Genomic DNA, 23,494 nt, shown 5'->3' on the forward strand with positions numbered 1-23,494 from the left:
GGGCAAAAGCCAGGGACTCTAGTTGGAATTTGCTTTTGAATGCAAGTAAGAAGATAAAGGATGCATCCCTTAAATGCTTTAGAAAGTACATAAGCACACATTTTTGTTAGACCAATTGCTTTTTCTCATTTGTTACCTTGGTGACCTGATATTTATTACCTAATTTAGTTGCCATTTCAAGGGAGGAATAGCTAGGTCTTTCTAAAGGCAAAGACCTAAACTCATCTCTACACACACTCCTATTTTTCACACCAAAAAATGCCATAAAGCCATAAATTTCCCATGCAAAGTAGTCAGTCAGATACACAGGGCTACTATTTAGAAACATCCATTGGAAGAAGGATGTATATACACCATGGCACACACTTACGAAAAGCCCTGGAAAGTAAGGTTCATATTACTGCATGCACAAGGCACATTTTTGCCCACTAAAGAATAAAGAACAGATTTAGGAAAAGGAGCTGTCATTAATTACATTAAAAATCACCACCGCTCAGAGCTCCCTGCTGTATTCATTTGTTATCTCTTCATAAGTCTTGTAAAACTGAAGACAAGGATGGGATCAAGCTGATTTGGATTAAAAGTAACCCTGCTAAAAACACAAAATACCTTACTTGGATGGACAGATGATTAAGGGTCCTAGAGCTGAGCTGTGGCACTGTCATCCACAAGAGCTATCAGCTTGGGCAGATCAGGCCACCACTCCTGGGGTGCAGCTCCCCCATAGGAGAAAAAATGAGGTCCTCACCAAGACTTGCTCCTGTCTAGGATTCTAAAGCAGACTGAAGGCTGTGCAACACCAGAAAAGACTAATATTTAACCAGGAAGCAATAGAGGCCACACCCAAGAAGCACATACCACGCGCATAGTAAATATACACCTATTTCATACGACATAATGTCTTTCCACAAAAGAGAAGGGGAAAAAAAGGCCTGTGGCCTAAAATCAGCCGAGTGTTCCTAATAGCTTTCCTTGTCAGCAGGTGCTCTGGTGGCAGGTGCTGGTGGAAGTCCCTGTGAGCATCGTGGAGGGCCACCATCAGAGCCGCTGCCCAGAGGCATGGGATGCAGAGCTGATCATCAGTATGTGCAACAATGCTGTGCAATGTCAAAGTGCCAAGGGGCCCTGTGTGTGTGTGGGTGTGTGTGTGTGCAACAAGTGCACAAGTCACCACACTACTGGGTCTCAGGGCTTTCCCCAGATGTGGGAAGAGTACAAGGCAAATACAGAATAACCAGCCTTTGATAAAGAGTCTACAAGAATATGCCTTCAGGCTAATAAAACAGAGAATAGGGGCAGTTCTTCAAAAGTAGAATCAAATGCTTTTCTATTGACATAAAGGTTTACAACCTAAAGCTGATATCTTTGTGCTAATTCTTTGAGTTTACATTGCTCCTTCTTTCCAGCGATGTCTCTCTATGAAATAGATAAAGCACCATTACAATGAAGTCCTGATAAGTGGTTATCACTACGATTGCTTCGATGTCCTTATTTAGGTGAATCTCTCTCATGGGTACACAGTATATATGAGCCTGAAAAACAAGTAACACCTGTAGATCCAAACATGGACTACCAGACTTTATACCTTGAGGCCAGTCATACTGGCTCCCTTGCACATGAGCTGGCTGAGTCTCCTGCCTCCAGGCATGCAGTCTTCCAATGGACTTAGTCTCCTAGCTGAATGTGGCAAAGAAGTCAACCTCTTTGATTCCCCTAACCCTAACCCTAACCCTTTTGCACACCTGGAAAAAATGGTTGGTTTGTAGATGCCCCCATGGGCCATGGGCTCATGAGCAGAGCTGTGTCCTTTCCGCTCCATAAGCCCACTGTCTAGCACAATGCGTGGCATAATGGTTGAACAAATAAACCCGAACCATACTGCCAAATAATTGGATTGCCCAGGAGGAATGTAAGACTAAAGGATCCTAAGAGCTTAGATTATACTCAGTGAATAAGAAAACTTCTTTTGATTCAATACATTCCAGAATATGACCTAATTATGGATTCTGTCCCATTTGGTCCCAGCCCTCCTTATGGAGAGCATCATTCACTAGGTAGGGTCTGATTCCAGGGTCCGTAGTTTTAAACAGCTTCCTGGATGATTCTGATAACCAGGTCTCAGCACGACTGGGCTTCGTGGACTTGTGGATCTCTAACCCAAGCCTACAAAGCTATGGTTCTAGAAAATACCCACACTTATCTCTTTATTAAAAACCATGTGTGTACACAAGCCCCTACCAACTGTCTCTATCAACTGGATGAAGCCAAATAGACTTTTCAAAGCTAGTGGCTCCTGCTTCCTTTTCCTTCTGATTCAAAAGGAAGCAAATATTGTTTTTCTCTCCATAGTGTCATACCCTGATCATGTTAGTGTCCCTCTGGGCCAGTTCAGAATTTTTACTCTTTTTTTTTAAATTGTTTTTCACCATTTATTTTTCAGAGAGAGAGAGAGAGAGAGAGAGACAGAGTATGAGTGGGAGAGAGGGGCAGAGAGAGAGGGAGACACAGACTCTGAAGCAGGCTCCAGGATCTGAGCTGTCAGCACAGAGCCCAACATGGGGCTTGAACTCACAGATCGGACTGTGAGGTCATGACCTGAGCCAGAGTTGGATGCTTAATAGACTGACCACCCAGACACCCCCAGAGTTTTTATTCTTTTTATTTTTATTTTTTTTATTTTTATTTTTTTCTGAAATTTATTGACAAATTGGTTTCCATACAACACCCAGTGCTCATCCCAAAAGGTGCCCTCCTCAATACCCATCACCCACCCTCTCCCCACCCACCCTCTCCTCCCTCCCACCCCCCATCAACCCTCAGTTTGTTCTCAGTTTTTAACAGTCTCTTATGCTTTGGCTCTCTCCCACTCTAACCTCTTTTTTTTTTTTTTTCCTTCCCCTCCCCCATGGGTTCCTGTTAAGTTTCTCAGGATCCACATAAGAGTGAAACCATATGGTATCTGTCTTTCTCTGTATGGCTTATTTCACTTAGCATCACACTCTCCAGTTCCATCCACGTTGCTACAAAAGGCCATATTTCATTTTTTCTCATTGCCACGTAATATTCCATTGTGTATATAAACCACAATTTCTTTATCCATTCATCAGTTGATGGACATTTAGGCTCTTTCCATAATTTGGCTATTGTTGAGAGTGCTGCTATGAACATTGGGGTACAAGTGGCCCTATGCATCAGTGCTCCTGTATCCCTTGGATAAATTCCTAGCAGTGCTATTGCTGGGTCATAGGGTAGGTCTATTTTTAATTTTCTGAGGAACCTCCACACTGCTTTCCAGAGTGGCTGCACCAATTTGCATTCCCACCAACAGTGCAAGAGGGTTCCCGTTTCTCCACATCCTCTCCAGCATCTATAGTCTCCTGATTTGTTCATTTTGGCCACTCTGACTGGCGTGAGGTGATACCTGAGTGTGGTTTTGATTTGTATTTCCCTGATAAGGAGCGACGCTGAACATCTTTTCATGTGCCTGTTGGCCATCCGGATGTCTTCTTGAGAGAAGTGTCTATTCATGTTTTCTGCCCATTTCTTCACTGGGTTATTTGTTTTTTGGGTGTGGAGTTTGGTGAGCTCTTTATAGATTTTGGATACTAGCCCTTTGTCCGATATGTCATTTGCGAATATCTTTTCCCATTCCGTTGGTTGCCTTTTAGTTTTGTTGGTTGTTTCCTTTGCTGTGCAGAAGCTTTTTATCTTCATAAGGTCCCAGTAATTCACTTTTGCTTTTAATTCCCTTGCCTTTGGGGATGTGTCGAGTAAGAGATTGCTACGGCTGAGGTCAGAGAGGTCTTTTCCTGCTTTCTCCTCTAAGGTTTTGATGGTTTCCTGTCTCACATTTAGTTCCTTTATCCATTTTGAGTTTATTTTTGTGAATGGTGTGAGAAAGTGGTCTAGTTTCAACCTTCTGCATGTTGCTGTCCAGTTCTCCCAGCACCATTTGTTAAAGAGGCTGTCTTTTTTCCATTGGATGTTCTTTCCTGCTTTGTCAAAGATGAGTTGGCCATACGTTTGTGGGTCTAGTTCTGGGGTTTCTATTCTATTCCATTGGTCTATGTGTCTGTTTTTGTGCCAATACCATGCTGTCTTGATGATGACAGCTTTGTAGTAGAGGCTAAAGTCTGGGATTGTGATGCCTCCTGCTTTGGTCTTCTTCTTCAAAATTCCTTTGGCTATTCGGGGCCTTTTGTGGTTCCATATGAATTTTAGGATTGCTTGTTCTAGTTTTGAGAAGAATGCTGGTGCAATTTTGATTGGGATTGCATTGAATGTGTAGATAGCTTTGGGTAGTATTGACATTTTGACAATATTTATTTTTCCAATCCATGAGCAGGGAATGTCTTTCCATTTCTTTAAATCTTCTTCAATTTCCTTCATAAGCTTTCTATAGTTTTCAGCATACAGATCCTTTACATCTTTGGTTAGATTTATTCCTAGGTATTTTATGCTTCTTGGTGCAATTGTGAATGGGATCAGTTTCTTTATTTGTCTTTCTGTTGCTTCATTGTTAGTGTATAAGAATGCAACTGATTTCTGTACATTGATTTTGTATCCTGCAACTTTGCTGAATTCCTGGATCAGTTCTAGCAGACTTTTGGTGGAGTCTATCGGATTTTCCATGTATAATATCATGTCATCTGCAAAAAGCGAAAGCTTGACTTCATCTTTGCCAATTTTGATGCCTTTGATTTCCTTTTGTTGTCTGATTGCTGATGCTAGAACTTCCAGCACTATGTTAAACAGCAGCGGTGAGAGTGGGCATCCTTGTCGTGTTCCTGATCTCAGGGAAAAAGCTCTGTTTTTCCCCGTTGAGGATGATGTTAGCTGTGGGCTTTTCATAAATGGCTTTTATGATCTTTAAGTATGTTCCATCTATCCCGACTTTCTCAAGGGTTTTTATTAAGAAAGGGTGCTGGATTTTGTCGAAGGCCTTTTCTGCATCGATTGACAGGATCATATGGTTCTTCTCTCTTTTTTTGTTAATGTGATGTATCACGTTGATTGATTTGCGAATGTTGAACCAGCCCTGCATCCCAGGAATGAATCCCACTTGATCATGGTGAATAATTCTTTTTATATGCCGTTGAATTCGATTTGCTAGTATCTTATTGAGAATTTTTGCATCCATATTCATCAGGGATATTGGCCTGTAGTTCTCTTTTTTTACTGGGTCTCTGTCTGGTTTAGGAATCAAAGTAATACTGGCTTCATAGAATGAGTCTGGGAGTTTTCCTTCCCTTTCTATTTCTTGGAATAGCTTGAGAAGGATAGGTATTATCTCTGCTTTAAACGTCTGGTAGAACTCCCCTGGGAAGCCATCTGGTCCTGGACTCTTATTTGTTGGGAGATTTTTGATAACCGATTCAATTTCTTCGCTGGTTATGGGTCTGTTCAAGCTTTCTATTTCCTCCTGATTGAGTTTTGGAAGAGTGTGGGTGTTCAGGAATTTGTCCATTTCTTCCAGGTTGACCAATTTGTTGGCATATAAGTTTTCATAGTATTCCCTGATAATTGTTTGTATCTCTGAGGGATTGGTTGTAATAATTCCATTTTCATTCATGATTTTATCTATTTGGGTCATCTCCCTTTTCTTTTTGAGAAGCCTGGCTAGAGGTTTGTCAATTTTGTTTATTTTTTCAAAAAACCAACTCTTGGTTTTGTTGATCTGCTCTACAGTTTTTTTAGTTTCTATATTGTTTATTTCTGCTCTGATCTTTATTATTTCTCTTCTTCTGCTGGGCTTAGGCTGCCTTTGCTGTTCTGCTTCTAGTTCCTTTAGGTGTGCTCTTAGATTTTGTATTTGGGATTTTTCTTGTTTCTTGAGATAGGCCTGGATTGCAATGTATTTTCCTCTCAGGACTGCCTTCGCTGCGTCCCAAAGCGTTTGGATTGTTGTATTTTCATTTTCGTTTGTTTCCATATATTTTTTAATTTCTTCTCTAATTGCCTGGTTGACCCACTCATTCGTTAGTAGGGTGTTCTTTAACCTCCATGCTTTTGGAGGTTTTCCAGACTTTTTTCTGTGGTTGATTTCAAGCTTCATAGCATTGTGGTCTGAAAGTAAGCATGGTATAATTTCAATTCTTGTAAACTTATGAAGGGCTGTTTTGTGACCCAGTATATGATCTATCTTGGAGAATGTTCCATGTGCACTCGAGAAGAAAGTATATTCTGTTGCTTTGGGATGCAGAGTTCTAAATATATCTGTCAAGTCCATCTGATCCAATGTCTCATTCAGGGCCCTTGTTTCTTTATTGACCGTGTGTCTAGATGATCTATCCATTTCTGTAAGTGGTGTATTAAAGTCCCCTGCAATTACCACATTCTTATCAATAAGGTTGCTTATGTTTATGAGTAATTGTTTTATATATTTGGGGGCTCCGGTATTCGGTGCATAAACATTTATAATTGTTAGCTCTTCCTGATGGATAGACCCTGTAACTATTATATAATGTCCTTCTTCATCTCTTGTTACAGCCTTTAATTTAAAGTCTAGTTTGTCTGATATAAGTATGGCTACTCCAGCTTTCTTTTGGCTTCCAGTCGCATGATAAATAGTTCTCCATCCCCTCACTCTCAATCTAAAGGTGTCCTCAGGTCTAAAATGAGTCTCTTGTAGACAGCAAATAGATGGGTCTTGTTTTTTTATCCATTCTGATACCCTATGTCTTTTGGTTGGCACATTTAATCCATTTACATTCAGTGTTATTATAGAAAGATACGGGTTTAGAGTCATTGTGATGTCTGTATGTTTTATGCTTATAGTGATGTCTCTGGGACTTTGTCTCACAGGGTCCCCCTTAGGATCTCTTGTAGGGCTGGTTTAGTGGTGACAAATTCCTTCAGTTTTTGTTTGTTTGAGAAGACCTTTATCTCTCCTTCTATTCTAAATGACAGACTTGCTGGATAAAGGATTCTTGGCTGCATATTTTTTCTGTCTAGCACCCTGAAAATCTCGTGCCAATTCTTTCTGGCCTGCCAAGTTTCAAAAGAGAGATCAGTCACGAGTCTTATAGGTCTCCCTTTATATGTGAGGGCACGTTTACCCCTTGCTGCTTTCAGAATTTTCTCTTTATCCTTGTATTTTGCCAGTTTCACTATGATATGTTGTGCAGAAGATCGATTCAAGTTACGTCTGAAGGGAGTTCTCTGTGCCTCTTAGATTTCAATGCCTTTTTCCTTCCCCAGTTCAGGGAAGTTCTCAGCTATTATTTCTTCAAGTACCCCTTCAGCACCTTTCCCTCTCTCTTCCTCCTCTGGGATACCAATTATGCGTATATTATTTCTTTTTAGTGTATCACTTAATTCTCTAATTTTCCCCTCATACTCCTGGATTTTTTTATCTCTCTTTTTCTCAGCTTCCTCTTTTTCCATAACTTTATCTTCTAGTTCACCTATTCTCTCCTCTGCCTCTTCAAGCCGAGCTGTGGTGGTTTCCATTTTGTTATGCATTTCGTTTAAAGCGTTTTTCAGCTCCTCGTGACTGTTCCTTAGTCCCTTGTTCTCTGTAGCAAGAGATTCTCTGCTGTCCTCTATACTGTTTTCAAGCCCAGCGATTAATTTTATGACTATTATTCTAAATTCACTTTCTGTTATATTATTTAAATCCTTTTTGATCAGCTCATTAGCTGTTGTTATTTCCTGGAGATTCTTCTGAGGGGAGTTCTTCCGCTTGGTCATTTTGGATAGTCCCTGGCGTGGTGAGGACCTGCAGGGCACTTCCCCTGTGCTGTGGTGTATAACTGGAGTTGGTGGGCGGGGCCGCAGTCAGACCTGATGTCTGCCCCCAGCCCACCGCTGGGGCCACAGTCAGACTGGTTTGTGCCTTCTCTTCCCCTCTCCTAGGGGTGGGATTCACTGTGGGGTGGTGTGGCTCATCTGGGCTACTTGCACCCTGCCACGCTTGTGATGCTGGGGATCTGGTGTATTAGCTGGGGTGGGTAGGCAAGGTGCTCGGGGGCAGGAGGGGCAGGCTTAGATCGCTTCTCCTTAGGTGATCCACTTCAGGAGGGGCCCTGTGGCAGCGGGAGGGAGTCAGATCCGCTGCTGGAGGTTTGGCTCCACCGAAGCGCAGAGTTGGGTGTTTGCGCGGAGCGAGCAAGTTCCCTGGCAGGAACCGGTTCCCTTCGGGATTTCGGCTGGGGGATGGGCGGGGGAAATGGCGCTGGCGAGCGCCTTTGTTCCCCACCAAACTGAGCTCTGTTGTCAGGGGGCTCAGCAGCTCTCCCTCCCTTTGTCCTCCAGCCTTCCCGCTTTCCGAGCAGAGCTGTTAATTTATGACCTCCCAGACGCTAAGTCGCGCTTGCTGTCGGAACACAGTCCGCCCGGCCCCTCCGCTTTTGCAAGCCAGACTCGGGGGCTCTGCTTGGCCGGCGAGCCGCCCCTCCGCCCCGGCTCCCTCCCGCCAGTCCGTGGAGCGCGCACCGCCTCGCCGCCCTTCCTACCCTCTTCCGTGGGCCTCTCGTCTGCGTTTGGCTCCGGCGACTCTGTTCTGCTAATCCTCTGGCGGTTTTCTGGGTTATTTAGGCAGGTGTAGATGGAATCTAAGTGATCAGCAGGACGTGCGGTGAGCCCAGCGTCCTCCTAAGCCGCCATCTTGCCGCAACCCCCCCAGTTTTTATTCTTTTTAAAGAAACAAGTTATTAAATGCTCTTTACCCCCCTGAGACAGCCATTCCCATATGCCTTCCTGAGCTCACTTTAAAAATAGGTGTCCAGGGCACCTGGGTGGCTCAGTCTGTTAAGTGTCCGACCCTTGATCTCAGCTCAGGTCATGATCTCACAGTTTGGCAGGGGAGGGTTGGGATTCTCTCTCTCCCTTTCTCTGTCCCTCCCCTGCTCATGCAGATGTGTGCACTCTCTCTCAAAATAAATAAATAGACTTAAAAAAAAATAAAAATAGATGCCCAATCTGAGATCCTAAAGGATGCAGGCCTCCGTCTAGGTCAATATCCTCAGTGTTCTCCCTCATCACTTAGCAGGATTCAGGCATGTTATCTGCATTACATGAACTTGTGCCTGTTTCACATGGCTTCTTACTTATTTCTCTATCTGTTGGCCCACTGCATGTGCTTTCTGGGGAGACACCATTGGCCATCCAGATACGGAATGATGCTTTTAAAAAGCATCCATGTGAATGAACAGTTCCTGGACATAAGAGTTCGAAGTTAAAAACCATGGGGTGAAAGTCACTCCCTCACTGTTCCTCTCACTTCGCGAAACTCCCTAGAACCTGAATGGAGGAGTGAGGCTTGGCCTTTCATCCGGGAGTCTTCCTTTTAGCCAGGCTGCTTGCACATCTGCAAGCCTCTGGCGGCCCTCAGTGGCTCTTGAATCTTGTGGGAACCCTCCAGCATCACATCCAAGTTCCTGTGCAGTCTGGCAGGGTCCTGCCTAACTAATCAATGCCCTTTGCAGATCCCACTCTCCACGAAAAGCAAGCAACAATAAACCCGTCTCTGACAAGGGAAATGGAAGGGGGAAAGATCACTATTCCAAACCGTGGCCAAAATGCATTCACCTAGAGCCCCTGGGTGGCTCAGCTGGTTAAGTGTCTGACTCTCTTGATTTCAGCTCAGGGTCATGGGATTGAGCCCTGTGTCAGGCTCCACACTGAGCATGGAGCCTGCTTAAGATTCTCTCTCCTTCTGCCCCTCTCCCCTGCTTTTGCACACTGTCTCTCTAAAAAGAAAAAAATGCATTCACCAATTATATTTTTTTATCGCTACAAAAAAAAAATGCACTGACCCTTCTATTACTGCGGGCAGAATGACCTTGTTTAGAATGTGGCAGAGGCTGGGAGGGAGCAGGGAGTGACAGTGAGTCTGGCTAGGAAGCTGCTTTCCCCCCTCCCTTCCATCAGGATACTGCCTCCATTCCTCTGGGATACTGCCTCCATTCCTCCATTCCTCTGGGCACTACCCACCGAGCCTTAATCATGCTTATGACAAACTGGTTCCTCAGCCCCGCCTCCCCATCATAGAGCTCTGACTCCAACATACATGCTCAGTTTTCCACCACCAGATGCTGGTTATGGCTCTCCTCCTGCCTGGAATGGCCTTCTCTCCTACGTGTCCTTCAAGATTGCCTTCAAATGGTACTTCAGCCCTCCCCGCTTCCACACATGGGAAATGACCTCTTTCTTCCAAATGCTAAACTTTAGTTCATTTTTCACAAGTTACTGCTTTCTGCCTTAGGTTGGTTATTTGTGTATCTGTTTTCCCTACTGAATTATTAAGCATGTTGAGGGCAAAGCCTATGTTCTCTCATCTTTGAGTCATCCACAGTCCCTCATAAAGGACAGCCGTACAGGCTTTATTTGTGGGAAGAAGGGAGGGGACAGAGGGAAGGCACTGGAGTAGGTATGATTTCAGACCCTGGAAGATTCCTCTCACAAATCTCATCCATCTGGCCTGGAATGCTTCACAGCTCTGTAGAAGCCTAGGCTCCAACAGTTACAAAGGAAATCTTCAAGGGAGAGGAGACACTTTTCATCCTTATTATTCCCTTGGAGTCTCCTCTTAGACTCTTGTGAATGAGATTCAAATTCTTTCTGGAAATCGGGTTTTGAAAGGGAGAGAAAAGAAGGAAGGATACAGAGCTTTCATTGGCACACCAAAGGGAAATGCCTCCTGTTTCCTCATGGTGCCTTATGCATTTAGACAGTGTCAGATCAGATGCCCCCACTAACACACAATGCCCAGCACAGACCTTCAGTTGCCTAGTACTCTCTGGGAGAACAGACCCTTCCTTCCCATATTTCTTTCTCTCTCATTCCACAAGACAGAATGTCATTTGGGACCCCCCCCAAAACTATAGACACCCAAAATATACATCCCTAGGGGAATAAAATATAGTGAGGTTGACTTGAGTGATTTTTATTGGCCATTTTGAAGGGATTCACAAGAAATGTGGAACTAATCAGGGAAGTGTTGGGAATAAACATTGCTAAGTACTGAAGTTTTCTCCCCAAATTCGCATGTTGAAGCCCTAACCCTTAATACCTCAGAATGTGATTGTGTTGGAGATAGGGCCTTTAAAAAGTGATTAAGGTAAAATGAGATCACATTAGTAGGCTCTAATATAATCCAACTGGTGTCCTTATAAGAAGAGAAGATTAGGACAGAGATCTGTACGAACACAGAAGAGACCATGTGAGGACAAAGCGAAAAGGCGGCTGTATGTAAGCAAGGAAAGAGGCCTGAGGAGAAACCAAACCTGCCCACACCTTGATCTTGCACTTCCGGCCTCCCAAACCATGAGATGATAAATGTCTGTTGCTTAAGCCTCCCAGTCTGTGGGATTTTGTTGTGGCAGCCTGAACTGATACGAGCATGAAGGCACAGACGCCTTCATGTAAAATGAGGCTACAAACAAAAACTCTCCATCTCTTGTGACTGTGGAGCAGTGTATCACTCTGAGGGGTTTATTCGATAAACCATGGTGACTCAACATTACAGGCCCTGCCCAAACTGAGGCCAGAGAATCTAGTCAATGTATCTCAAAGTACCCCTTACAAGATGTCTACTCACTTAGAAAACATGAGTCGAACCACTGGACAAAAATGACAGCAAAATTATTAGGAGCCCCCAAAGCTCACCTCATAATGGTAAATGCTATTATTGATAAAAAAAAAAAAAAAAGAACTAATACAATTTCTCTGGAATTTGTAAAAAACAAACCAACCGGTCTCGGTTTTCTTGAATGACCATTAAATGTAGAATTCTTGGGGCGCCTCGGTGGCTAAGTTGATTAAGCGTCCAACTTCAGCTCAGGTCATGATCTTGCAGTTCACGAGTTCGAGCCCTGCATCAGGCTCTATGCTGGTGGCTCAGAGCCTGGAGTCTGCTTCGGATTCTATGTCTCCCTTTCTTTCTGCCCCTCCCCCCACTCATGCTCTGTTTCTCTCTCTCTCTCTTTCTCTCAAAAATAAACATTAAAAGAATTTAAATGTAGAATTCTTATAGACACCACTGAGATGGAGTATCCCAACGGGCCTTAAAATAATGTTGGTGTTATGGCACAAGAACAGACACTCAGATCAATGGAACAGAATAGAGAACTCAGAAATGGAACCACAAACGTATGGCCAACTAATCTTTGACAAAGCAGGAAAGAATATCCAATGGAATAAAGACAGTCTCTTCAGCAAGCGGTACTGAGAAAACTGGACAGCGACATGCAGAAGAGTGAACCTGGACCACTTTCTTACACCATACACAAAAATAAAAAAATGGATGAAAGACCTCAATGTAAGACAGGAAGCCATCAAAATCCTCGAGGAGAAAGCAGGCAAAAACCTCTTTGATCTTGCCCGAAGCAACTTCTTACTCAACACGTCTCCGGAAGCAAGGGAAACAAAAGCAAAAATGAACTATTGGGACCTCATCAAAATAGAAAGCTTTTTTCTGCACAGCAAAGGAAACAATCAGCAAAACTAAAAGGCAACTGACAGAATGGGAGAAGATATTTGCAAATGACATATCAGATAAAGGGTTAGTATCCAAAATCTATAAAGAACTTATCAAATCAACACCCAAAAAACAAATAATCCAGTGAAGAAATGGGCAAAAGACATGAATAGACACTTCTCCAAGGAAGACATCCAGATGGCCAACCGACACATGAAAAAATGCTCCACATCACTCATCATCAGGGAAATACAAATCAAAACCACAATGAGATACCACCTTACACCTGTCAGAATGTCTAACAATAACAACTCAGGCAACAACAGATGTTGGTGAGGATGCGGAGAAAGAGGGTCTGTTTTGCATTGTTGGTGGGAATGCAAGCTGGCGCAGCCACTCTGGAAAACAGTATGGAGGTTCCTCAAAAAACTAAAAATAGAACTACCCTACGACCCAGCAATTGCACTACTAGGCATTTATCCACAGGATACAGGTGTGCTGTTTCGAAGGGACACATGCACCCCCATGTTTATAGCAGCACTATCAACAATAGCCTAAGTATGGAAAGAGCCCAAATGTCCATCGATGGATGAATGGATAAAGAAGATGTGGTATGTATATATACAATGGAGTACTACTCGGCAATTAAAAAGAATAACATCTTGCCATTTGCAACTACGTGGATGGAACTGGAGGGTGTTATGCTAAGTGAAATTAGAGAAAGACAAAAATCATATGACTTCACTCATATGAGGACTTTAAGAGACAAAACAGATGAACGTAAGGGAAGGGAAACAAAAATAACATAAACAGAGAGAAGGACAAAACAAGAGACTCTTAAATATGGAGAACAAACTGAGGGTTACTGGAGGGGTTGTAGGAGGGGGGATGGGCTAAATGGGGAAGGGGTATTAAGGAATCTACTCCTGAAATCATCGTTTCACTATATGCTAACTAATTAGGATGTAAATTTTAAAAAATAAAAAACAAAATTAAACAAACAAACAAAAAATAATGTTGGTGTTATTACCTAAACCGTGCAAAAACAAGCTTACAAGTTATTCGCCTAATGAACCACTGACTTTCTTTGTGCTACAAGCACCACATCTTATCAAATTTCCTGTTTTGTAACCGGCACACTTTCCCTAGGAGACTTGAGTTTTCCATCATTTGCTTGTGTGGCCTTTGGCAACTTGTAGATGTGTGCTTAAAAAGAAGTGGTGTTTTCCAAGACAACACAATAGTCTGCTGTTGTAACTTCTGGGATGCAGGAGCAAGTCTGGGAGCTTGAGCTGCTTCCTGCCTATTTCCCAGACACTCGATGTGATCAGCTCTCCCCCATCTTCTCTATCCTCATCAGTGCCACTGCTGCCTGTGATTTTGCCATTTCACATGTGCTGAGCACTTCCCCCAGAGCAGACAGAGCCAGAGATGGGCCGTGAGGCGCTCTGGCATCTGTGTGCTACTTAATAGTACCTCGGGAAACAGGTTGCCTGGGAGTTGAAATGAAGAGCTGAAGTGAGGCTGGTAATTAGTTCATGCCCTTCTGGATGTCCACTGTGAATAAGCGCTCCCATCCATGCATTATAATCATCTGTGCCGTCAGAGCAGATTGAAGGGCGTGTATGGGTTGGTCAAGCTGTATCTTTATCCATACATCTGACAAAAATATAGATGTTTTCACTTACATTTATTTGGTGGGGGATTTTAAGGCATGGTGCACTCAGATTTTAATTCAACTAATAGCTTTAGAGCAGCACTGTTCAATAGGAATATACGCAAGCCACATTTGTCATTTAAAAATTTCTAGTTGCTGAATTTAAAAAGTAACATGTAACAGCTACAATTAATTTTAATAGTATTTTTTACTGGGTGTATATGCATTGGGTTATGATGTAGCCAAAATAGTATCATTTTGACATGTAAACAATATTTTAAAAAACATTAAAGAGATATTTACCCTTCATTTTTTTATATTAAATCTAAATCTGATGAGTTTTCACAGTCCACCTCAAGTGCTAAATTTTAACCAGAAATGCTTGAACTGTATTTAGATTTCATAAAATTTAGTTTAAAAAGTAGATTCATTAGGGCGCTGGGGTGGCTCAGTCGGTTAAGTGTCCGACCTCGGCTCAGGTCATGATCTCACGGTTCGTGAGTTTGAGCCCCACGTCAGGCTCTGTGCTGACAGCTCAAAGCCTGGAGCCTGCTTCAGATTCTGTCTCCGTCTCTCTCTGCCCCTTCCCAGCTTATACTCGGTCTCTCTCTCTCAAAAATAAACATTAAAAAAAAAAAAGTAGATTCATTCACATACCCAAAGTTGTTCCAAACAAAAACTGAATTATTCTTTTAACTTTAGATTTAGATTCAATTAAAAATTCAGCTCTTCAGGTACACTAAATATTTTTCAAGCACTAATAACTGCATGTAGCTAGCAGCTGCCATATTGCCATAGACCCTGAGCACCTACTATGTGCATCACAGCAGGTAAGGCAAGGATGAGTCAGACACAGCCCTTGTTTCCTCTGGCGGGGGGCGGGGGGCGGGGGGGTTGGGCAGCCTGTGGATGAGGCACAACGCAAACAGCAACAATGTAAGGCAGGCTACCACACTTGCTAAGGACACAGAAAGGAAGGCATTGCAGGGAGAGAAAAAGGCATGCGCAAAGGAAGGCTGGGGGCAAAGAAACGATCATGTAGAGATTGGAAATTGCCTAGGAGGGTAGAAATTAAAGTTTAAAAAGACAGCCTGGGGCAGTTCTGCTGATAGCCTCAAATAGCAGGCCAAAGAGTTTGTTCTCAATCCACTGTCAGTGGGGAAAAAAGTTCCTGGTGAGGATGAGTCTTTTGGAAAGATTCACTTGGTATTGATGCAGCAATAGATGGGGGATGGTTTGGTGGCTAAAAAACCAATTAGTTACTGAACCAGTCCAAGCAAAATACAATGAAACAATGGGGGAGGTGCTAGGAAAGGAAAGAAAATTCAAAATTTAATAAATATGTACATAAGGATACCAGGACTTGGCAATGTGGCCAGGAATTCAAAGAAAAAGAGGAGTCGGAGAATTCTGTAGCAGCTAAAATAAGGAAGTAGAGATGAAAGACTGGATGGGAAAAGTTATTTCTAATGCATCTGCATATAAATGTTTTAAAAGGAGATTGGAATATGTGTACATATGGGCTGGTAGGGGGCGGGAGGAGACCTTTGGGCAGACATGAAAAGAAATCAAAATCTATTTATAGAATGGCCAAATTAGCAGAATGGGTGACTTTCTAAGAAATAATGTATACTATTCCAACAGTGGGGATGAGGAGGGAATCTGAGTAAATTAAATCACAGTACCATTTGTTAGAAAGCTATGCAGCTGCAGGGGCACCTGGGTGGCTCAGTCGGTTAAGCCTCTGACTTCAGCTCAGGTCATGATCTCACAGACCGTGGGTTCGAGCCCTGCGTCAATGCTCTGTGCTGACAGCTCAAAGCTTAGAGCCTGCTTCAGATTCTGTGTCTCCTTCTCTGCCCCTCCCCCACTCACACTCTTTTTCTCTCTCAAAACTTAAAAAATTAAAAAAAAGAGAAAGTTATGCAGCTGTTAAAAATTATGGCTCTTAAATTATATCAAAGGATATGGAAAACTGCTTAATATATACTTTTAAATGAGAACTTTCAGTTTGAATTAAAAGATTCCAATTTTATTTTAAAAAGGTATGCACCTAGGGATGCCTGGGAGGGTCAGTTGGTTAAGCCTCCAACTCTTGATTTTGGCTCAGGTCATGATCTTGTGATTTGTTAGATAGAGCCCTGCACTGACAGCACAGAACCTACTTGGGATTCTTTCTCTCCCTTTTTCTCTGCTGCTCCCTCGCTCTTTCTCTCTTTCTCTCTCTCTCAAAATAAATAAATAAACATTTTTTTTTAAAGATATGCACCTACATTCTGTATATCACATAAAATGTGTGGAAGGACTCATACTAAGTGGTTAGCAAGCATGGATGAGCTCTGGGGAGTAAGACTGAGGGGGCAAGGGCTTTTGCTTTTTATATTTTGCTACTGCTTAAACTTGCTACAGAGAACATCTTATTTTGAGTTTTAAAAAGGGAGACAGGGTACCCGGGTGGCTCAGTTGGTTGAGCATCCAACTCTTGATTTGGGCTCAGGTTGTGATCCTGGGGTCATGGGATTGAGACCCATGTTGGACTCCACACTGAGTGTGGAGCCTGCTTAAGATTCTCTCTCTCCCTCTCTGCCCCTCTCTCCTTCTCACACATGCACTCTCTCTCTCTCTCTCTCAGAAACAAAACAAAACAAAACAAAAACAACAATAAAAAGGTAGACAAAGGTCAAACTATGTATTCATACATCAAAAAAAAATGACTGAAGGGATTTATCCCAAAAAATTATCTCTGGGCCATTTTAATTTACTTATTACAATTTTTTTTATATTCTAAAATAAATATGTAATACTTCTATAATTAGAAAAAAAGTCATAAAAGGAAATAACCTATAATACCAATGGTACAATCAATTTTAAATCTGTTTGCAAAGCCAAAGGTTACAGGGTTGGGTGTTCTTTAAAGAGGTTTGGATCCAATTTCTTTTACTTCTTTGGGGCTCATGCTTACTTTTATTGCTGCTGAAGTGATTTCCACATTTTTTTTAATGATTTCCATTCAGTGTGGCCAAAAAGGAAAATCGAGGCCAACCACAAGGCAAGCCTTCCTGAGAGGAGACAAAAAGCCTCTGTAACCTGTGGAATGAAAACTTTACCAGGAGAACGTGACTCTTTTGTCATGAATGACTTCAATTGCTGGTGGACAGAAATTTTTAACGAGAACAAAGAGCATCGAAGCGATTTCAGTGCCCTGGTTGTCAATCCAGGCCAAGCACACTAGTAACTTTATATTATAACGATGAGGACAAAGAACAAGGTGTCCCATTCACTGCCAGGCTCCTGCAACCAGAGGGTCCCGGGCCTTTGCAGAACCTTTCACTGAGGTGGAAGGGAGAAGGAACTCTCAAGGAGCACAAAAAGGGCTGTGAGCAAGTAAATCAGCATCAACCATATACATAATGGCAGAGAATGGGTACAGAGATGAAACGATGTCGTCTGATCATTCACCAATGGAAAGATGTGCACTAAATCAGGGTCTTTTCTGTCTGACGCTGTTGTTTTTACTGAACAGTTAAGCGCCCAAGGAAATACCAGTTGGGTCTTAAAGACAATTTATAGCTGGGTTGGCCTCATTGCACCTGGCTGTGTTTTGACAGCAGGTTTCGTCAGTTTATAGCAGAAATTCTTGTCTACACTATAAGCTGTCACAAACGCAACTAGACCTTGGAAAAAATGTACCACTCAGAGGCAAATCTCCCTTTCGCCGCACCCCTCCCACTTTTAATGAAAAGCAAAAGCCTCCTGCTGGTGGCACAGCCTCCTTCTCTTCAGGGGAAATCAGGGAACCTCCTGGGACCAAGAGGGTCAGCCCCAGTGTTACAACCCAAGCGGGGTGCGCCTGCTTCTGGGCACCCGATTAAGGACTCTTTCTTTCCTCTTCCCTGAGGGCTAACTGCTGAATACAGCGGCCTTGTTGTTCGGAGCCAGGAAATTTCAGGATTCTGCTCTCTGAGCTCCCCACTCTTCCCAGCTGCCAGGCCGCGGAAAGAATGTCTGGGCGCCTTGCAACCGCCTGGCCTCAGAGCACAAGGCATGCAGCTTTGGCGAATGCCCTCTGCCCCCATCTAAAACAAGAAGGCAGTGCTTGGCTAGTTGGGATCAGACAATCCTTAACTTTGTTTTTGAGATTTTTCTAGTCGGCAAATGGCCTGGCAATGACTTTGGCAAATGACTTCCACCACCGTGGTGGAAGTCACAGAACCTCCTTACAATACCTAGGAGGTGAGAGCACTGGCTCCCGGGACAAGGTGCTGCCTTATCCACCCCTGTTTTGTTTCGCTTTTTTAGACCTCAGGATTTTATTCTTTTCTGCTCCCAAGGACTGGGCCAAACAAATAACTTTTAACAGGTGCCACGCATCCCCGAACAGAAGGCAATGCGTCCTTTTTAGGAATGAGTTCATGGTGGCTGGTGGCCGACATCTCCCCCCGTGGGACAGAAAGGACAAAGATGCAAAGAGAGGATGAAAAGGTAATGGAGAGCAGCCCCTCCTGTTCCTTAATTTCATGGTTCACAGACATTCATTGACATTCAGACACTCCCAAGGGGAAGCTCATATAACCAGCCATGAAACCAGAAACGAGCAAGCTAAGGGGGCTGCTTGCCTGGACCCAGGGCAGAGTTTCTCACAGCCATGGGGGTCCACTCCCAGACACTAGGGCCCACTGTGATGGGTCTGCAGCTGCTCGGGGGACCAGCCCAGATTGGGAAGCTCCAGGCCTGCAGAGTCCTTTGACCAGCCCCACGCAGGATGCCTCCCTCGACTTCCCAGGGCCCATGCTCTAGTGAGGGTCAGCACTCGGGGGCTGCCCTTCAGGCTCCAGGAAGCACAGGACCTGGGAAGAGTGGAGAGAGAGGAGGCCTCAAGCCAGGTAGTTCCTGTGGAGCCGAGGCTGGGTGGGAACGTCTCTCCCACAGAGGTGCCCATGGGCCGAAAGAGGAGGAGACAGCAAAACCTTCAGGAGGGGCAGGTCCTGGTCCCTAAGACAGAGAGATGAATCTAAATAGCACATGCAAATAGGACCAGCTTGAGGCAGGGATGCAGAGCCAGAGGAGGAAGCTGAGGAGCTAGCTGCACCGGGGAAATGATGGGGAATGAGGGCACAACAGGTCAGAGGAGAGCTGCAGGCGAGCCAGCTCACTCATTCATCCGGCTGTGTCCAAAGAGCAGAGCTGGAGGCCACCTGCTCAACCCACTAGTAGCCTCGAAGTGCTGCCTGGTGACAGCACCCAAAACATACACCACACTTTCCAAGATCTCATTTAACACACTGCTCAAGGTCAACCAGGCGCCCTCCTACAGCACCACTTGAGGCAGAGGCCAGAGGCACACGTCATGATGGCAGGCCGACAAGGGTGGGAGACTGTCATTTTCCCGACTCAGGTATACTCCAACTCAGCCAGATGATTAATTTTATATTTACACACATAAGTAAATCACTGTCCTAAGCAATACACCAAGCAGCAAGCTTTACTATCCTCCACAGACTCTCCTGAGCAGCAATGTTGGGCGCACCTGGGGTATTCCAGAACTCTCAAGCCAGTCTCGGAAGATGTTCTCCACAGACAACTCAAGCCTTTAAAAATAAAATGAAAAGGAAAGGATTAAAAAGGTACAGAGCACTTATTATATAGCACGTTTCTATGGTACCTCACAGCATCTGTCTTCCAGAGAGGTAGCTGCTCTCTGGAGAAAGCAACGCTGTCCCAGGTTAAAGTGCAGGGGGGTACCCAGCCACACTCAGGACAGCTTCAGTCAATAGGAAGGTGCACCATGAAATCTAAACATCAGAGGCACACCATTGTAGGTGCTCTCAATGCCTTGGCAGGAACTGTTTGGTTGGGAGTACCGATTCAGGGACGATAGGGCATGTCCACAGGACACATCAGGCGTGACCACTTCCCCCAGAGCTGACGGCACAGTGAAATCCGAATGCTGTAGCACTAAGTACACCAAAGTGACATTTGAACTTTATCGTGACGAGGGGCTGTGACAGGCATAAATGGTGCAATTCACCGTCAGAGCACAGATGGGCTTGGCTGCAGGAGTGCACACGGTTTCCACGCCTCTGTTTTAAGCAGGCCCACATTCTGCTTTATTTGAAACATTACAGTTGCTTGTTAAGTCTGACCCAAAGTCAGCTGAAATTCTTTTTTTTTTTTTTTTACGTTTATTCATTTTTCAGAGATGGAGAGAGAAAGAGAATGAGCGAGGGAGGAGCAGAGAGAGAGGGAGACACAGAATCTGAAACAGGCTCCAGGCTCCAAGCTGTCAGCACAGAGCCCGACGCAGGGCTCGAACTCACGGACCGTGAGATCATGACCTGAGCTGAAGTCGGCCGCTCAACCGACTGAGCCACCCAGGCGCCCCAGCTGAAATTCTTTTGGTTTCAGGTCCTGCTGATTTGAATACTCCTTACATTTGTGAAATATCCAGTATATTTAGGGTCAAGAGACCTTAGGTTGTGTCTTCCTGTCTTCCTGGGCTAATGACGTTTAAAGCAACCCCAGCCCACTTCTAGATAACTCCCACTCACGCCCCGTATCTCTGCTCGCAGAGGCCTTTCCCAAGCCCTCTCCCAGGCTGTGTGTGACACCCACGGTGCTCCCTGTCCCCTGCGCCACAGCATTCATCAGTTTGTAACTGTCATTTATTTAACCACTTGCCCTTTACCTGTCCCCTCGCTGGGTTGAAGCTCTCTGAGATCAGGGTCTAATGTCTGTTTTACTCACTTCTCTAAATCCAGAACGGAGACCAGTTCCTGGTGTAAGACGATTCCCACTGGTATTTTTTATTGGAATGAGTGAAAACACATTTCACAGTGGACTCAATAAAAAATATTCCCTTTTAATTTAAAAATTACCTTTCCCAGTAAGAGATTCCCAAGGTGTTAGTCTCCAAAACGTTAAAAAACTGTATATATATAGAATATCCCTTTCCTCCCTCCCCTTAGGGCTTGCAGAGAAGCTGTGGAAAGATACAGTGCTGTCTGCATTGTGAAGGTACTGAAGGCCAGCGCTCCTTTCACCTCCCAGGCTGGGAAGTGGTGGGAAAGGGAGGAGGGAAAAGTGGGTGGGGGTGGGGAAGAGGGGGCCGGACTGATATTTTCACTTCTTTTTTCTTCCCCAGTGAGAAGCAAGTCGCTGGGTGCCTTGGTCTTCCCGGGGCCAGGGCAAAAGCCAAGGTTGCCGAAGGGCTCAGCTGTTGGTATTTCCAAACAAAACAGGGGGCAAGAGGGACTACACAGACAAAGCAGTTTGGATTCGTTTTCAGGCTGATGTCCATCTGTGGGATGAACAGCAGGAGAAGGGGAGAGGCCAGCGGTGGAGAAGGGGAGAGTGACGACCTCCCAAGGCTGCTCACCCTGGGCTCATCCAGGTTCCCAGACTCAGTGGAATTATTGGATGTGCCTCGTGTGCAGGTACCACCGGGTGCCACTGTCCCCGAGCCTTGCCCCACCTCTTTGTGGCCAGTTAGCCACATCAATCCAGGTGTGAGTGGCCAAGCTCCCCCTCATGACCATGAGAGTGTAGAGATGTGTGTGCATGCACGTGTGCACTCATGTGCCTGTGTGTGTGTGTGCAGCACATGGGGCAGGGGTGGGTGGATGACTGGACGAGAGGAGGTGGCTCCCAGAACACCTTAAATCCAGGTCACTGTTTCTTTTTGAGCTTGGTTGGTGGCACGGAGCAGTGCTGGAAATGCCTGTAACAGGCCTGATTGATCTGCTGGGGGGAGTAGGCAGGGCTGAAGGGGCCTCTTGGAGAAGTATCTGAGGAAACTCAAAGTGGTCTTATTTTCTAAGGAAATGTGAGGGGCTGCAAAGGCAGAGACTGTATAATTTCCACTGAAGACAAGGTGCTCCATGCAAGGCCTGCTAGTTTGGAACAAATGCAGACCATTCCCACCTTGTCTGGCACTCAGGAGGGCGGGTCATTTGGTGGTGCTGGGTTCCTGCCCTGGGGCCTCAACAACTGTGGAGGGGGATCTGCTGGTGCTCTAAGTTGTCTGTCCTGATTGAGAGGCATGCCTGCTTTCTTCCTGTCCTTCCTTCCCAGAAGCTTTGCTGAAGCTTCTCCTAAGCCGCCCATTCATCTGCTTCCTTTCCTGGGTCAGGAGCCCTGGGGCCAAAAGCTCCTGTCGCCATCCTTCCAGCGAACTCAGGAAAGCCAAAGCAAGAGGCTCACTCTGACCTGAGCTCTGTTGTGCTGTGGCATTCTAGAAAAACAGGCATTCTTAAACCTTGCACAACTTGAGAGGAAGACAGGGAATTTAGAAAGGATTTAGACAAGAGTGGTAGTGAGGATCAAAGGGCCGAGTGCATTGGATCCGCAAGGGAGGTCAAGGGAACTGGGATTAAATGTCCTGAAGAAGAGAAGTCTGGGAGTGACTTCATGGCCATTTTTGAGTGATTTTACAAAAGATGGCGAACAGCTGTTGTGCCTCCCCGTGGAGGAGTAAGAGCACGGACATAAATTTCCTTCAGGGAATTTTAGCTTAAAAACACGTTGTTAGGGGTGGCATGGGGAGGGGCTGAGGAGTTGAGTCCTGGAATGCTACTGAACAAGGCCCAGTCTTCACCAGAGAAAACTGAAGAACAGGCAGTGCCTCCTGCCTGCGGGCGTTCATTCCCTGCATAGATCTATAGGGCACAGGTTTCTGGGGAAGGCTCAGATTGGAAACCCTGGGGCCTGTCTGGTAGGGACACACAACAGACATAGTCACCGTGCTGCCAGGGCCTGCGCGGAGAGGTGGGACTATGTGTGGAAGGGGCACGAGCTGCATCAGGTGCGACAGCTAGAAGGAGGACAGTGGGAGGTGTGTTAGGGGAGCCTTTTTTTTGAAGCTTATTTATTTATATTGAGAGACAGAGTATGCTCATGCAAGCAGGCTGCTGGCAGAGAGAGAGGGAAAGAGAGAGTCCCAAGCAGGCTCTGTGCTGTCAGTGCAGAGCCCTACACGGGGCTCGATCCCACAAACCGTGAGATCATGACGAAATAAAGAGTTTGATTTAACTGACTGCACCACTCAGGCATGCCAGGAGTCTTCCTAAAGGAAGCAAAGCTTGGACCACGTCATGGAGGAAGGCTGTGCTGTGCCCAGTGATGGAGCAGGACCAGTAAAAGAGAAGGAAAGTGCATGCAGGTAAAGGGAGCTGAAGCAGGAAAGCGCAAAGCCATGGTCACCTGGGCTGGCACACGGAATGAGGTGAGGGAACAAAAGGGGTAACCTGTGAGAACGCTGAAACCCTGTCCCTGGGCCTGGGCTTCATCAAAGAGGCACTGAATATGGCTGCAGAATGGCACAAACAAAATGGAGTCGAGGAAGAGTACCTGAGGGAAAAGAGGCTGGAGGCAGGGAGACCAAAGTGGAGGCTGTGAATGTGTTCACATGAGAGGCTATG

The 23,494-nt window shown here is 44.9% G+C and overlaps 1 protein-coding gene across 4 annotated transcripts in view; it reads right to left on the bottom strand.

Moving 5' to 3' along the window:
- AOPEP (aminopeptidase O (putative)) overlaps positions 1-23,494 on the bottom strand; it is a 349,846-nt gene that overhangs the window by 88,808 nt on the left and 237,544 nt on the right. For all 4 annotated transcript variants that reach the window (XM_047829009.1, XM_047829006.1, XM_047829007.1 and 1 more), the window contains one exon: positions 19,606-19,666. In XM_047829009.1, the coding sequence (XP_047684965.1) occupies positions 19,606-19,666 (61 nt within the window). The remainder of the gene's footprint in view (positions 1-19,605; positions 19,667-23,494) is intronic.

This window comes from Prionailurus viverrinus, chromosome D4, assembly GCF_022837055.1.
Source record: "Prionailurus viverrinus isolate Anna chromosome D4, UM_Priviv_1.0, whole genome shotgun sequence".
In the NCBI taxonomy this organism is placed as follows: Eukaryota; Metazoa; Chordata; class Mammalia; order Carnivora; family Felidae; genus Prionailurus; species Prionailurus viverrinus.